Genomic DNA, 16555 nt, shown 5'->3' on the forward strand with positions numbered 1-16555 from the left:
CTTTGGAAGCTAGTACTAACAACCCACAGGGACGCAGGTGGCGCTGTGGTCTAAACCACAGAGCCTAGGGCTTGCCGATCGGAAGGTCGGTAGTTCGAATCTCCGCAAAGGGGTGAGCTCCCGTTGTTTGGTTCCAGCTCCTGCCCACATAGCAGTTCAAAAGCACGTCAAAGTGCAAGTAGATAAATAGGTACCGATCTGGTGGGAAGGTAAATGGCGTTTCCGTGCACTACTCTGGTTCACCAGAAGCGGCTTAGTCATGCTGGACACATGGCCCAGAAACTGTCTGCAGACAAATGCTGGCTCCCTCGGCCTATAGAGCGAGATGAGCATGCAACCCCAGAGTCGTCTGCGACTGGACCTAAGGGTCAGGGGTACCTTTGCCTTTACTAACAACCCACACGCTCATGGCCATTAAAAAGGATCATATCTGATTTCATGTGCCATGAGCAGAAGCTGAAATTGTGCATGGGGGTGCAGAATGCCAGCTTCAGCAGGAGTATACAGTGGCTGCCAGCATACACATCAAGCAAGTAAAGGAAGAAGGATAATCCTCTGAATCTGTTTTGAGAGTCCTATGACTCTTGAGCACAATGGTGGTTTTCTTGCTACAGCCATGTCTCCTCTGTGTGTGTCTAATTTTAAAACACACCCATAGCCCGTCTACTTTGAGAAGTGCCACACAATGGCTGATTTCAAGTGGGGGGTGGGGGGACACAGGGTGAGAGAATCAGTCTCTATTTGATCACTACTGTGAAACGAGATGAGCAAATGATGTGGGATTTAGTGAAGCAAAAAAGCAACCCTGTGGGGTCTTGTAACACTGCTCTCACCCTACAGTGCACTCCCAAATAGGGCCAGACAAAGGACTTTGTGGGTCCCACTCAGGCTAGGGCCGCACTTTTCAATCTAGCTGGTTTCTCACGTGGAATGGAAGTATTCCTGACAGTCTTCTCTGCTGATCCTCTCCTTATGGTCAGACTGGGCCTTGGCAAGTGCCCGGCCTGGCTGGCTGCTACTGTCAGCTGCCTTAGTTCTGTGCCTTTAACCCAGCAACGTCATATTGCTGTGGCAAACCCCTCAAACTTACCGTGCAACCATCCTGCAAGGCGCTATATGTGAACCTGCTATTGCCCTCGGCTCTGATCTCCACGTCGTTGGATCCCTGTATCAGGAGAGCTTTCTTAAGGTTCCCAGAAGCCTCGTCCATGTAGGCAATGCTGTTCTTGCAGTGGTAGGTGATATTTTGAGAGCCTTCGGTAGACAAGAGGCGCAGGAAGGTCATCTGGATGTTGGCTGTGTTAGGAGCCAGGTTCTCATCTCCATAGCTGAACTGGAAAGGGACCAAGAAGACAGAGGTTGAGAGACGCCTTTCTTAGAAAGACCGCACAAAGCAAAAACTGGTACCTCTGTAGATTGTGAGTTTCCCTTGGCCATGCCAGTACCTCCCTCCTGTCTCACAGTGACCCTACTGCACTCACCAGCTGAGTTTGCTATCAGGGTGATGCCTCTGAACATCAGCCACCATGGTTGGTTTATCATTCTCAAATTTGTCTAAATCTTTTAAAAAGCAATCTAAGCTAGTGGTAATCGACCACATCTCATTGCTGCGAACTCTAAAGTCGCCCTGTTTCCTTTCTGCTGCCTGTTGCTTGATTTCTTCTCATTTCTCCCAAAGTTGGAGAATAAGCCTCACACAGACATTTCAAAGACAAGAATAGTGAGATGCAAGTATAAAAACAGAGGGTCAGTATAACGATTAATGGACAAACAGAACCTTAAGCCCCAAGGTGAACATTCTGTAAGTGCAAGGAGAATATTCTCTCCGTTCTGGGTTTCTCTCCCCACTGCAACCTTTCAGAGCAGATTCAGAGAATGGCACAGTAAGTGTGTGTGTGTGTGTGTGTGTAAGTAATCCTGTTATGCTAGCGCCAAGCCTTGCACTAATGCAACCGTTTACTTGCATGGGTTCACGCTGGATTTGCATGCCTTGGATGAAATATCAAAAGCATTTATTCTAGCTTGACCCACTTACGTGGAAACCTCCATTGATTGTCTCTCCAAACCAGATGTGCTTCTTGTCTTTGCTCTTGCTTGTCCACCAGTTCTTCTTGGGAATGCTGCTAGGCTTGGGGTAAACACAGCTCTCTCCCGTCTCCATATTGCAGAAAACCTTTATGGCATCCAAAGTGCAACCCTGGTTGGGGTCAATCCAATAGTCGCCTGCAAAATTAAGAAAGAAGCATTTGGGACGGTGTTTTTCCTCTTTCTCTCTCTCATCACACCGCTGTTCTGTGCTGCTGGGTCTTAGTCACAGACTTCCTGCAGTGACCCCCGCCCCCAATCCCTTAGGTGGCATGTGCAAATTCAGAAGCTTAAGCAATTATAATATCTACAGGGGAATTGAATTTATTAGTGTCAGATTGCAAATAGAAAGTTAACTATTTGCACACAGTAATCCTGCTCTGGAAATTATGAGGATTGTAAGTGCGATTCTTTGAGCTTTAAAGCCTCTGCAAACGGTAGGTTATTAAAACATTATTCAGGCAATTTTCATTCTGAAATACTGATCAACAAACATATGATCTAAAAGCTTTGTTTACTTTATTAGGATACAATAACATGAATATCACACACACACCCCAATTAAGTTACTATGGCCAGATGTGTTTAATTAAACACGTTAAATATTTTGATAGGAGCTTAAACTCTCTGAGCTCTTGTTAATGACTTTGGTCAGAAAAAAGGTTGTGAATTTGATGCCAAGGGAAGGGGTAGGTGGGTGTCTCTGTGGCTTCCACAGGGAGAAGAAATGTATCGCCAGCTGTAGGGATTCTGCATGCCACTTTCATGCCTTCTGCTATGTGGATGAGGCTACATTTCCCATGCATTTTGGTGGCAGGAATTGGAAGTGCTCAAACAGTAGCCTCAGTCCTTGTAGATGCTCTGGGTTAAGGTTACCAGACATCCCCGTTTCCCGGGGACAGTCCCCGGATTTACAAATCAGTCCCCTGACAAAATCCATCCATTTAGTAGGAAGTTGAAAAATGTCCCCGGATTCATTTTAAAAATCTGGTTACAGATAGGTAGCCGTGTTGGTCTGCCATAGTCAAAATAAAAAAATTCCTTCAAGTAGCACCTTAAAGACCAACTAAGTGAGTTCTTGGTATGAGCTTTCGTGTGCATGCACACTTCTTCAGATACACTGGAACAGAAGTTGCCAGATCCTTCTATATAGTGAGAAGGTGGGGAGGGGTATTATTCAGAAGGGTGGTGGGAATGGGAGATTGGCAGATAGCTGAGATGAGCCTGTTGACGACTCTTAACGACTGTAATAGGTCTTACAGGAAAAGGCAAGGGGTGAGAAGGTGAGAAATGGCTTAGTCATGTATAATGAGATAGGAATCCAATGTCTCTGTTCAGACCAGGTCCCCCTCCCCACCTTCTCACTATATAGAAGGATCTGGCAACTTCTGTTTCAGTGTATCTGAAGAAGTGTGCATGCACACGAAAGCTCATACCAAGAACTAACTTAGTTGGTCTTTAAGGTGCTACTGGAAGGAATTTTTTTTATTTTAAAAATCTGGTAACCTTACTCTGGGTGGTGAGACGCAAAGACCTCTCTGGGATTGTTATGCTGCGGAATAGGAAGCGAGGCTCCTGAGCCCACAACCCAGCCAGTGACAAGCCCCAATACACTCACCGCTCTTCCATTCGGGGTGGCAGAGTTTTAGGTCACGGCAGGTACGAGCTGGGTTCTTCCTACTGCCCTCGGGGCTCCGGATGCTCTCAATCTGGTTGTTGAGCGACTTCAGGGTGGCATCAACCTCTGCATCATGCTGCCTCAGGTTGCTAGAAGCCTGGTCGGATCGCATGTAGCGCATGGGGTCGGGGCCTTTCTCCGTCTGACCCAGGCCAGCAAAGGCGGACATGTCAATGCCAGGTCCGGGTGGGCCAGGAGGACCAGGGGGTCCAGGGTTTCCAGGAGGACCCTACAGGGTTAAAGGAAAGGAGACAGCCCTGAAATGCTTGCTGTTGGACGAAAGCAACCCCCTGCTGTATGGTAGGTGCATTTATGGAGGTAGCCCATCTGGGCCCTCACGTTCCATTTTCTTTCACTGACATGGGACTAGGTTGAGCCGATAGGACCTACAGTTTAAGTTCCAGATGGTCTCACTCTTGGGCAAGAGGGGCTGAATCAGAAGTCTTTTTCATGCTTTCCAGCTCCGTAGTACATCTGCTGCTGGAAGATGACTTAACAGAAGCTATCACACTTGCTGAGACATCAGCAGACACATCACCTTGCCGACAAAGGTCCATATAGTTAAAGCTATGGTTTTCCCAGTAGTGATGTATGGAAGTGAGAGCTGGACCATAAAGAAGGCTGATCGCCAAAGAATTGATGCTTTTGAATTATGGTGCTGGAGGAGACTCTTGAGAGTCCCGTGGACTGCAAGAAGATCAAACCTATCCATTCTGAAGGAAATCAGCCCTGAGTGCTCACTGGAAGGACAGATCCTGAAGCTGAGGCTCCAATACTTTGGCCACCTCAAGAGAACACTCCTTGGAAAAGACCCTGATGTTGGGAAAGATGGAGGGCACAAGGAGAAGGGGACGACAGAGGGTGAGATGGTTGGACAGTGTTCTCGAAGCTACAAACATGAGTCTGACCAAACTGCGGGAGGCAGTGGAAGACAGGAGTGCGTGGCGTGCTCTGGTCCATGGGGTCACGAAGAGTCGGACACGACTAAACGACTAAACAACAACAACATCATCATACTTGCTGCTATTTTGGAGATGGATTATATGGTTTAGATCAGTGTTTCTCAAACTTGGGTCTCCAGCGGTTTTTGGACTACAGCGCCCATCATCCGTAGCTACCAGGACCAGTGGCCAGGGATGATGGGAACTGTAGTCCCAAAACAGCCAGAGACCCAAGTTTGGGAAACCCTAGTTTAGATGTTATTTTATGGTGCTCTTCCGTAAACTGCTCTGTTGTTTTTAAAGGAGAGTGGTATATATTTGATGATAATAATTCTCATCGATTTCAAATATTTAGACGTGCTGGGCTGTACATTAGATCCTGCTCATAGAACCCCATGTAATTCCCACAGGGAGATGAAGCACAGCCCTTCCGTAGCACAGAGTGCTGTAGGCCACCCTCAAAAGGAGAACAATTTGAGCCACTGATTAATACCTAGGCAAGCTCCACGGAGGCAGTCAAACCAGCTGGGTAAAGGGCACAAGGGCAGGGGACTGCCTAGACACAGAGTGCACAGAATTTGCACTCCCCTGTTCTAGGTGCATTTTGCAACAGGGAATTTTCATTTCATTGGCGCTAGCAGTTTCTGAGCTTTGGGCACAGTCCTGCGCCTAAGATTTCAGATTAAAACTGCGGAGTGGAAAGAAAGGAGGAGCTTTTTCTGCCTCTCCACTTCCAGCCACTCTCTGAAGACTGGAGAAGAGACCCTCTTAAGAATATTAGGAAGGTGGGCAGGGGAAGGACTAGACCATGTGAAAAATGAGCATAATATTTTAGCTGCAGTTCATTTTCAGCTTTGAATTATTGTTATAAAAAATCACGCCGAGACATTCCATCGTTGCGCCCATAACCTTAAGGTGACATTTAGCTCCTAGCTTTCATATCTTTGTTTCTGTACTTCATTTATGCCATTGCTTCAGTTACTTACAGCTTGGCCAGTTTCTCCACTACGACCACGAGGACCGGGGGGGCCAATGGGGCCAGGCATTCCGTTAGAGCCATCTTTGCCAGAGGGGCCAACTGGACCTGGGGGTCCCTAGGAGAGAGGCAATGAGCATGAGTTAACACCAGGCTGCGCATGAACATTAGCAAGTACTGGGATGGGCTTCTTAAAAGAACCACATAGTAAAATCTACAAGTGGTAGTATTGCAGCGCAGTAGAATTGTGTCTGACTCTGTCCCCCAGATCCCACACTGCATATGACATTTACCATATAATCGACCAATGAACCTTCTTCAGTTATCAGCCATGTACACACTCTGACAACATTTCAAAACCCACCAGGCCAAAACAAACATTCATATCACAACACACAAAAAGCAGAGGTCCCCAGATTTCTGATCACTAAAATTTATTTGTAATACCAAAATAGTGAAGATCGGTCTTCTCCCTCTTAAAGTTCTCTCCTCCAAATACATTAATTTCTCCCCAAATCAGCTGGCATCCAGAAATTGGGGCCTGGATATAACAATCCCACATTCTACCAGCTGAAAAAACTGAGCAACACACAAGACACTTAGTGAATAAGGCTAGTGTACACAGCAGAGTCTTAACACCCAGCCACAACACTCCCTGGTCTTTCGCCAAGGAAAGGAGCTCTTCTTATCAGGGAGATTGGACTTACCCTGGGACCAGAAGGACCAGCCGGACCTGATGCGCCTTGATCGCCAGAAGGACCCTATGGAAAAAGGTGAGGGGGTGGGGGAAAGCAAAGCCATAGTTACATACCAGCCATGTCACAGCCTCTGCAGAAGGGCCTAAAGAGTTTAGGAGTTGTAGAGAATGGCTTCAAGGACGTTCCATGCCAGAATTATTTTCTACCTCCTTAGGTTTTTACTTTGCTGCTTTAATTGCTAGACCTGTACTGTGCCAACAATGTTTTATCTTCAACTGTATGCTGCATTTAACCAACTAGTAAAGGTAAAGGGACCCCTGACCATTAGGTCCAGTCATGGCCGACTCTGGGGTTGCGGCGCTCATCTCGCTTTATTGGCCGAGGGAGCCGGCGTACAGCTTCCAGGTCATGTGGCCGGCATGACTAAGCCGCTTCTGGCTGTTTATCTTCCCGCCAGAGCGGTACCTATTTATCTACTTGAACTTTGACATGCTTTCGAACTGCTAGGTTGGCAGGAGCAGGGACCGAGCAACGGGAGCTCACCCCGTTGTGGGGATTTGAACTGCCGACCTTCTGATCGGCAAGTCCTAGGCTCTGTGGTTTAACCCACAGCGCCACCCGTGTCCCATTTAACCAACTACCCAGGGATAAATACTATAAAGGGAAGTTAATAAATAAACAAATAAATACTAATTAGACAGACAGGCATCCCTGCAGGGAGAAGTTGATTCACATCCCTGCTGCAGCAGATAGACTCAAACCCAAAACTCCCCTGAGCCCATGACAAGCCTAGAACAGAACACCACGGACCGAATTCTACTCTAAAGATACGGAAACCAAAACTTACGGGAGGCCCAGGAAGACCCTGCAGGCCAGTGAATCCCCTGTGACCCTTCAGACCTCTCTCTCCTGCCTCGCCAGCTTCACCCTTGTCGCCACGAGGACCTTGTGGACCCTAGGAGGAGAGAACACAAGCAGCATTCAGGGCAAGAGAGTCATGCGCAAAGTTTGGCAACATAGTATGGGGTGGCGATGCTGCCTGCAGATCTGAACACAACTTCCCTCCTGGCAGCCCTACACTTGGCCAACATCTCTCGACCCTGTTGGTTGCTATGTTCTGATGTCACAAAGGGCCTCTGTTTCTCCTGCAAGTGACTTGACTTCATGGTCCTATGCTGGGGGGGGGGGGGACACATTCCCTGTGACTGCCTAGAACTCATTTGCCTGAGGCAGCAGCTGACCAGTTAGCGGAAACCAGTTAATTTCTGGTTCTGAATCCATGAGCATCTTTGAGCTGAAGCAGAGTGCAGTTACGCCTTGGGATTAAGAATTATGCTCATGCAGGTGAACTAGTTGATCTTAGAACCCTTATGCGGAAACAGACATATAACACTTGGCACTTCGAAGGGGTGTGTGTGTCGGGAAGTGGCACTGATTAATACAGAGAAAGATGTTCTCCGTTGCTCTCTGGTGGAGGCAGTAAATAAAGCAGAAGTCCCCAGGGCTTTTACCTGTTCCTTAGGGCTGCGATTGCTAGGATCACTCTGCTTCCTTTCTTGAAAGCAGAGGAAACCTTCACAGTACTGAACTAGGATCCTCTTTTCAGGGAAGGTGGGCAAAGTACTCCTGTGACTACTACAGGTAAGAGGCAACTGCTTCTGAATGACCCCACACCGAGTACTTATTGCTGTTTGCCTCTGTGTCAGATGAATACATTTTTGTTCAAATGGCAGGTGGTCGTGTTCTAAGAGCGAGAACTTCAAGCACTCATTCATTGTGCCAAAAGCACAAATTGGAAGGAAACTTTCCTCTTTTGGATGTACACAGCAGTGACTCGGGGGATGCTCAGTAAATGCAACAGCCTCTACTGGGAGCCCAGGAAAAATGAAAGTGGGTAAAGGAGAACTAAATACTCACGGGCATGCCGCGTGCCCCTGCAGGACCAGCAGGACCCATTGGACCTTGAGCACCCTAGAGAAAGATGAAAACAAAAATTATAAGCTGACTACTGGGCACCTTCTTCCTCTATGCTAAGATGAGATAGGAGGCCACAGCTCTCCGTGTTGACCAACAGGATTCGAATCTAGTACAGTACAGTCATGCTCAGGGCTCTCCTTCAAGGCCTGACCCAAACCACACAGCAGCTGAGGTATGGATATTAGTAGCAGAAAGTCCCACTAGAAGGGAAAGGGTTAAGAAGTGCCTTCCTCATTCTTCTACTTATGCACTGTAAACAACATTCAAAGGGGGAGGAACTACATGTGACTGAGCACAACATGCTGTTTGGCCCAAGCTAAGTAACTGGATAGCTCAGTTGGTTAGAGTGCGGTGTCGATAATGCTAAGGTTGCAGGTTTGATCCCCATACGGGATAGCTGTATATTCCTGCATTTCAGGGGATTGGACTAGATGACCCCTGAGGTCTTTTTCACCCGCATCCCTCTGGTCTCTCAGGGAAACTTTTGAACTGCTGATCTTAAAATGCACCACCCACAAGCCAAGCCGAGATTTATTTTATTCTGCTTTCACATTTTGAAAGAGGCACAGCAATTACCCGAGAGGAGGCTTCTGAAGGTACTATTTATTGATGTGAATATCTTCTTACGGGGTTCCTAATCCATTAATTTCATCCCCACAGAACCAGTTCTGCCTGTTCTAGGAATGGCTGGGGCTGTTCAGCAACGTTTAGAAGGTCACAGTGTGTTCACACTTGATGCAGAGCCTTAAAATGAGAGACAGCAGCTCCAGCTCTTGGGTTAAGAGTGTCTCTTTGTCCCTTCCTGCTGGATCCTGCCCACAGCTCCATTTCCTAACCCATCAGAGAGGCCTGCTGTCACTTGCAGTTTACTGCTAAATTGCCTTGGTCCTGTAAACAGTGGTACCTCGGGTTACATACGCTTCAGGTTACATACTCCGCTAACCCAGAAATAGTACCTTGGGTTAAGAACTTTGCTTCAGGATGAGAACAGAAATTGTGCTCTGGCGGCGTGGCAGCAGCGGGAGGCCCCATTAGCTAAAGTGGTGCTTCAGGTTAAGAACAGTTTCAGGTTAAGAACGGACCTCCAGAACAAATTAAGTACTTAACCTGAGGTACCACTGTACCTGAAGGAGAATCTCCACCCCCATTGTTCAGCTCTATGATTCTAAGTTTGGCCCAAACTGGGAAATCCTGTAGATTCTAAATATTCTGGAAGGATAAAAAGGTAAAGTCACGAATGACTCTGGGGTTGCAGCGCTCATCTCGCTTTACTGGCCCAGGGAGCTGACGTTTGTCCGCAGACAGTTTTTCTGGGTCATGTGGCCAGCATGACTAAGCAGCTTCTGGAGAAACCAGAGCAGCGCACGGAAACGTCTGGAAGGATAGGATTCAGCAAAGCCATAGGAAAGGGAAAACCATCTAGCAAGTCAGGGCAATTCAATCAGCCTCTTATAGCATTCCATTAAGAAGTCCCCTCCAGCCCAGCATTCTGTTCCAACCTTATGTTTCAGGAAGTTCACAAGCTATCAAGGCTAACAGCAACCGGTGCACCAGTTCCCAACCTTGGGTTCTTAGATGTTGTTGGGCTACATATCCCATCATCCCTGAACACTGGCCATTCTGGCTGGGGATTATGGACATTGTAGTCCAACAACATCTGGGGACCCACCTAGTGCACGGTGTGTTTTTCTTTTCAGCCAATTCTTTTTATTGATTTTCCAAATTACAACCCATTTTCCACAAATTATTACAATACCAAATCAATGCAATTTTAATTAAATGGCTTCCCACGTGCCATCACCTGGGGCATGTTTACTGGATACTCACCGCTTCACCTCTATCTCCTTGTTTACCAGTTGGACCAACAGGACCAGGAGAACCAGGTGGGCCGGGAGCTCCAGGACCACCGACAGCACCAGTCTCACCACGATCACCCTGTCAGGGGGACAAAGTAGATGCATTAAATACCAAATATGTATATGAGATGTAGTGAGGGACAGCAACCTCACTGATGGGACATTTCCTCCCCCTCCCTTCTCCCCCCCCCCTGACTGGTTCCATGCTCTTAGAAGATATGGCAGGTGCTGGGGCTGAAGGAGCAATCTGAGAAGGCTCTTGGAAGACTTTGGTGAAGAGGTGTGGGAAAACCTTTGGTTGAACAGCAAGGAACAGACTAACAAACAAGGCACTGCCATAGGACATAGGGATAGAGGGAGAGAGCGGCCTTTCTTCCAGCCTCCCAAAATGCATATTATGATGGCAGATGAAGATGTTGGACTTCATGGAGCTAGCTGACCTCACTGGGAGAATCCGCGACCAGAAAGAAGAGGAATATCAAGAAGATTGGAAGAAATTTAAAGACTCTTTGAATAGATATTGTAACATTGAAAATTAGAAGTTACCTGAAAGTATCAATTAGGCCTAGGATTAAATTAGGATTTAATTATTAAATGAGATTTAGAAGGTTAAGAAAAGTTAAGAAACTTGACTGTAATTGGAATATTGTTTTTGAATAATGATATTGGCAAACTGCTACATTTAGTTACAAGGAAATTCAGATGGGAGGGACTGGAGGAAGTCAAGTAATATGTTTATGAGGTTGGAAGTTTAATCAATTATTAATTTGTGTTGTATTTGTGTAACTGTTGCTATATCTTTTGTTGTTATTTGCTTTATTTGTTTTATTTTTCTTTCTATTTTTTCTTTATGGGTTTTTTAGTATGCGTTATATTTGTAAGAAACCTAATAAACATTATTGGGGGGAAAACAAAAAAAAAAATGCATATTATGTGGCTGGAATAAATTGTGTAAGTAAGGGTAATGTTAATGGCTTATTCCACAAAATGTTGCTGCGTTACTCAGATTTCAGGGAAAGAGGTGGAAGAGATGCATGAGAAAATTGTGGGGCTAAGAACAAGGAAGGTAAGAGCTAAGAAGGTGGACAGAAAGATTAAGCAGGTGAGCTGCTCCCACCTGGATTATACCCTGAGATTATACCCACATGGCATTAGATTTTTGACTCGAGCGACACACGTTCCTTGAGCAAATCATATTTAAATACAGCAGTGGTTAATGCTCCTTTGTGATGGGACACTCACCTTCACGCCAGGGGAACCATCTCTACCTGGGGGACCATCTGAGCCAGGATTGCCCTGAGAATAAAAATGATAGGTGTTTATCCTTAGGAGCCAAGGAAGTGGCGCTGTGTGTCTTTCTGAGAAGGCATAGCCAACCGCCCCAGACAGTGGGTTGCATTTCCTAAAATCATTCCCGATTCACAACCTCGGCTTGACAAGCAGCCTTTGCCAATATACACTCATCGCAGTCATGTATGCCCCTCCTCCAAGGGAGTTTGGAGACTGTTCCTTCTTGGAACCTACTTTTGCAAGAAACTGACACCTTGCTCCCAGCAAACTTGGGCATCAGGTTTAGCAGATCCTAGTCCAAGCATTTGAAAGAGCTCCTTCGCAGCTCCTCTTGCAAAATCAACCCTCAAGCCAAGCCCAGGCACCACTGGCAGGCAAGGGTGAGGAGATGGTAACCCAGAACTGGAAGAAGAACTGCTTTCTTGAATGGCTGAGGAACCACCTTTCAGCACTCCCCAAATTCACCTCTTTTAAATACTGCTTATAAACTGTACCCCAAGTTGCAGTTATAATTGCCTGCCATCTCTACCCAGTGGAATCCCACTTGCAGAAAAGCCCAGCCCACTATAGGCTGAAAGCAATCAGTTCCTTGAATGGTTGGTAATTTTTTTGGCGAATGCCGCCACTTTAGAAACACAGGGAGCAGTGGGGTGTTAAGTGGAGGAAAATGACAACATGGATCGTAGCTTTAGATTCCTGATCAGCAACAAAGGTTTTGGAAGGCTACTTGGAGAAGAGAGTGGGGGTAATCTAAAGCTTATTTAATTGCACCCCTCCCTGACCCCCCAATGGGCTGCTGCTAAATACAGGCATCCCTTACAAACCTTAAAAGCAAAAGGGGTCCACATGTAAGAAAAATGTAGATTGTATCACTTACAAGGCATTCGATGACTTCTAAACTACATTAATGGCTATGATTTTAATCAAAAGGAAGTAATTCCCTCTAAAGGCCAAGAAGGAAATATGTTTAGGATCAGGGTTTAAGAAGGATGCATACATTCTTTAGAATATTCCTGGAAATGCATCACTAAATTGAGGCTGCTGCAGCATAAATCAAAACCAGCAATCACTGTACTGGGAAATGCTACAAATTCAGTACTGGAAATGCCATCACATCAACCTTCTCTAACCCAGCGCTTCCATGCTAGACTACAATTCCCATCACCCCTGACCATTCACTATGCCAATTGATGGGAGTTGGAGTCCAACAACATCTGCGGAGCAACAGGTTGGGAGAAGGCTGGTTTAAAATATTATCAGGGTGTTTTATTTTTAAAAGTTTGTTCCACTCTGGGGCATTGAATGAAAACACAAGTTTTCATTCCCCCCCCCCCGCCCACTCATCCTCTAGTCCAGGGGTCTGCAACCCGCGGCTCCGGAGCCGCATGTGGCTCTTTTACACCTTTGCCGCGGCTCCGGGGCGGATACTAGCGAGGGGAGGAGGCGCATTGTGCGCCCCGACACTCCCCACTGTGGCAGGCGCTGTACTGGCTGTGACATCGCATGGAGGCGGTGCATGCGTTAGTCACGCACCGTCCCGACGTCACCTTCCCGCCCGCCCGCTCGCTACATTGTAAGGGGCATGTACGCTGGTCACTGCATTGAAAGGGGGCATGTACGCTGGTCACTGTTTTGAAGGGGAGTGAACAACACACACACACACATACCAAAAGGTAACTTGTTAATTTAACGTTTATTTCTATGAGGAGGAGTAATTCTGAGGGGTCAAACAAAGAAATATTAAAAAAAGTGACAAAAAAGTTATTTTTATAATGACAAGTTTTGCGGCTCCCAGTTTTTTTTTCTTCGGAAACGGGTCCAAGTGGCTCTTTTTGTCTTAAAGGTTGCAGACCCCTGCTCTAGCCCTTGACATGTTTTGCTGCAGGAATGCAGTTTTAAAATAGGATAGGTTGCCCTTTCCCCCAGGCCACACATAGAACATGTTGAGGATGCTCACCTCACGTCCAGGTTCGCCAGAGGGACCAGTCAGGCCTGGTGGACCAACCGGGCCAGGTGGACCTCTGTCTCCAGGGCCGCCGGGAGCTCCTTGTTTACCAGGCTCACCCTGAAAAGAGGAGGGTGGGGAGAAAAAAACCAGCTCAGGTAAAGAACAGGTACTTTGCTCAGAGACATCACCTTGCCAACAAAGGTCCGTATAGTTCAAGCTATGGTTTTCCCAGTAGTGATGTATGGAAGTGAGAGCTGGACCATAAAGAAGGCTGATCGCCAAAGAACTGATGCTTTTGAATTAGGAGACTCTTGAGAGTCCCATGGACAACAAGAACAACAAACCGATCCATTCTGAAGGAAATCAGCCCTGAAATCCAACTCTATGATTCTATGAAATCCAACTCTATGATTCTATGATTCTATGACCCTTGGATTTCAAGGTCACAGGTTTCCCATTCCTGCTCTATGCACCAGAGTGGAAACTTCAGTTCAGTTTCACTCCACAATCCTAGGGGACTACAATCCTGTTTACCACTTTAAAAGTTTCTGTGCACTGAACTCCCACCAAAAGCTGCAGAACTGTGTTTATGCCTGCACTAGAATCCTGCCATCTGAAATAATATAGTATATCAGAGAGTTTGTCTTACACAACTATGGGCTTATCCTCTTGTCCCACTGCTTTCGTCCAGGGAAAGCTGCTCTTTAGTGCTCAATCGAAGCAAATGGCAACTTGGATTTTCCACAGATTGCTGTTTGTTCCAGAAGAGCTGAAAGAGTGGGTTTTCCCTGGGAAAGGAGTGGGGCAAGGGGAAGCCACTCAACCCAGGCCTACAAAATGTGTGTCAAGTGCAAAGCAGATGGTCCACGTAGCGCAGTAATATCAACTAGAAACTCTCCACGACCTCAGGTCTTTTCGTACGAAGGCAATCTTAACTCCTTTAACTGGAGATGGTAGAGACTGGATTTTGGAAATCAGGTCTCACTCTCTGCGGGTCTAGATCTTTCCCCTATTTGGTGCCCAAACATCAATTTCCCCCAAAACCTTTCCATTTTCATACATGGTAAGCTAAAGAGACTTATTTGTGATGCCAACTGGTCACTTATGAATCTGTGAGACAAATTTTTGCAACACATTCGGCAATTCAGAATATGGCAAAAAAATAATAATTTCCTGATCCACAAAAGCCCAAGTATTCAGAATGTGGTAAATTGGACCCCTGACAGGTTTTGTAGTTCTATCACCGATGGATGGTGTTGAGGCCACAGGCTCAGTATATACTTGAGGAACAGACACTCATCTCCTCGTGCTTCAAACCCAAAAGTACTGCCTGCCCCTCCACATTTTTGCTAACTGAAGCTCCTCAGCAAACCTAGACAGCATCTTAAAAAGCAGAGACATCACCTTGCCAACAAAGGTCCGTATAGTTAAAGCTATGGTTTTCCCAGTAGTGATGTATGGAAGTGAGAGCTGGACCATAAAGAAGGCTGATGGCTGAAGAATTGATGCTTTTGAATTATGGTGCTGGAGGAGACTCTTGAGAGTCCCATGGACTGCAAGAAGATCAAACCTCTCCATTCTGAAGGAAATCAGCCCTGAGTGCTCACTGGAAGGACAGATCCTGAAGCTGAGGCTCCAATACTTTGGCCACCTCATGAGAAGAGAAGACTCCCTGGAAAAGACCCTGATGTTGGGAAAGATGGAGGGCACAAGGAGAAGGGGACGACAGAGGATGAGATGGTTGGACGGTGTTCTTGAAGCTACCAGCATGAGTTTGACCAAACTGCGGGAGGCAGTGGAAGACAGGAGTGCCTGGCGTGCATGGTCCATGGGGTCACGAAGAGTCGGACACGACTAAACGACTAAACAACAGCAACAAGCTCCTCAGATCACTTACGGAAGGACCCGGCAGACCAGGGAAGCCTCTCTCACCGCGCTGACCAGGGAGACCAACGATCCCTCTCTGACCTGCCAAGCCTTGAGGTCCAGGTGGGCCATCAGCACCCTGGAGGGGAAAGAAAAGGGCAGAGATGGGTGTTAATTTGCAAATGACAAAGCAGCAAGCCAGATCCATTGTACATGCAAAGAAGGAGGGATGAATACGTACAGGAGGACCATCTTCTCCAGATTCTCCCTTCTCGCCTGGGGGACCAGCAGGACCTTGCAAACCAGGATCGCCAGCACGCCCAGTGGGGCCTGCGTCGCCACGAGCACCCTTGGGACCATCTTTACCAGGAGCACCGGGAGGTCCTGCAGAACCGGGATTGCCCTATGGGGAAAAGGAAGAGCCAGTAAGATCCCCAGAGACTGATTCTCTGCATTGAAAGTTATACTGTTGAGAGAAAACATGAATCCACCTTATCTGCAAGAGAATGGCAAGTTGTTAGGCTTCAGGACACAATAAGATTCTTTTGGGTACAATGTGAATTGAGATAAAAGCTTCCTGTCAGCCTCCAGATTTACGTATACAGTGGTGCCCCGCAAGACGAATGCCTCGCAAGACGGAAAACCCGCTAGACGAAAGGGTTTTCCGTTTTTGAGCTGATGCGCAAGACGAATTTCCCTATGGGCTTGCTTCGCAAGATGAAAACGTCTTGCGAGTGTTCCGATTTTTTTCCTGCTTTCCCCCTTTTTCTAAGCCGCTAAGCCGCTAATAGCCTTTTAGCCGCTAAGCCGCTAAGCCTTTAATAGCCGCTAATCCGCTAAACCGATAATAGCGCTAAGCCGCTAATAGGGTTGCTTCGCAAGACGAAGAAACCGCTAGATGAAGAGACTCGCGGAACGGATTATTTTCGTCTTGTGAGGCACCACTGTACCTCCCAAAAGTTAAAAGGTCCCCAGGGCTCTACAGTTTTGAAGATGTTCCATGAGACGCTGCATTTTCTTGCATTCATGACAACTAAGGTTACCACCCATCCCTCAAAAAATGGGACTGTCCCATTATGGGGCACCGTGTCCTGTTTGGCCCTCAATTTGTCCCATTTTCAAAGTCATAAAAAGAAAAATAGGCATTTGTGTGCTCACCCAAACATGCTTATCTTGCATGCAACCAATATCAAAATGGCTTTGAAGTCATATCATTCTGCACCAGGTAAAGTAATTTTCA

The 16555-nt window shown here is 46.8% G+C and overlaps 1 protein-coding gene across 3 annotated transcripts in view; it reads right to left on the reverse strand.

The window, feature by feature from the left end:
* Positions 1 to 16555, reverse strand: part of COL2A1 (collagen type II alpha 1 chain) — a 108836-nt gene that overhangs the window by 906 nt on the left and 91375 nt on the right. For all 3 annotated transcript variants that reach the window (XM_082212374.1, XM_082212373.1, XM_082212372.1), the window contains 12 exons: positions 15557 to 15718; positions 15347 to 15454; positions 13459 to 13566; positions 11454 to 11507; positions 10183 to 10290; positions 8296 to 8349; positions 7226 to 7333; positions 6388 to 6441; positions 5691 to 5798; positions 3704 to 3992; positions 2036 to 2223; positions 1091 to 1333 (listed from right to left, as the gene is read on the reverse strand). In XM_082212374.1, coding sequence (XP_082068500.1) covers positions 1091 to 1333; positions 2036 to 2223; positions 3704 to 3992; positions 5691 to 5798; positions 6388 to 6441; positions 7226 to 7333; positions 8296 to 8349; positions 10183 to 10290; positions 11454 to 11507; positions 13459 to 13566; positions 15347 to 15454; positions 15557 to 15718 — 1584 coding nt within the window. The remainder of the gene's footprint in view (positions 1 to 1090; positions 1334 to 2035; positions 2224 to 3703; positions 3993 to 5690; positions 5799 to 6387; positions 6442 to 7225; positions 7334 to 8295; positions 8350 to 10182; positions 10291 to 11453; positions 11508 to 13458; positions 13567 to 15346; positions 15455 to 15556; positions 15719 to 16555) is intronic.

This window comes from Podarcis vaucheri, assembly GCF_965113315.1.
Source record: "Podarcis vaucheri genome assembly, chromosome: 2".
Taxonomy (NCBI): Eukaryota; Metazoa; Chordata; class Lepidosauria; order Squamata; family Lacertidae; genus Podarcis; species Podarcis vaucheri.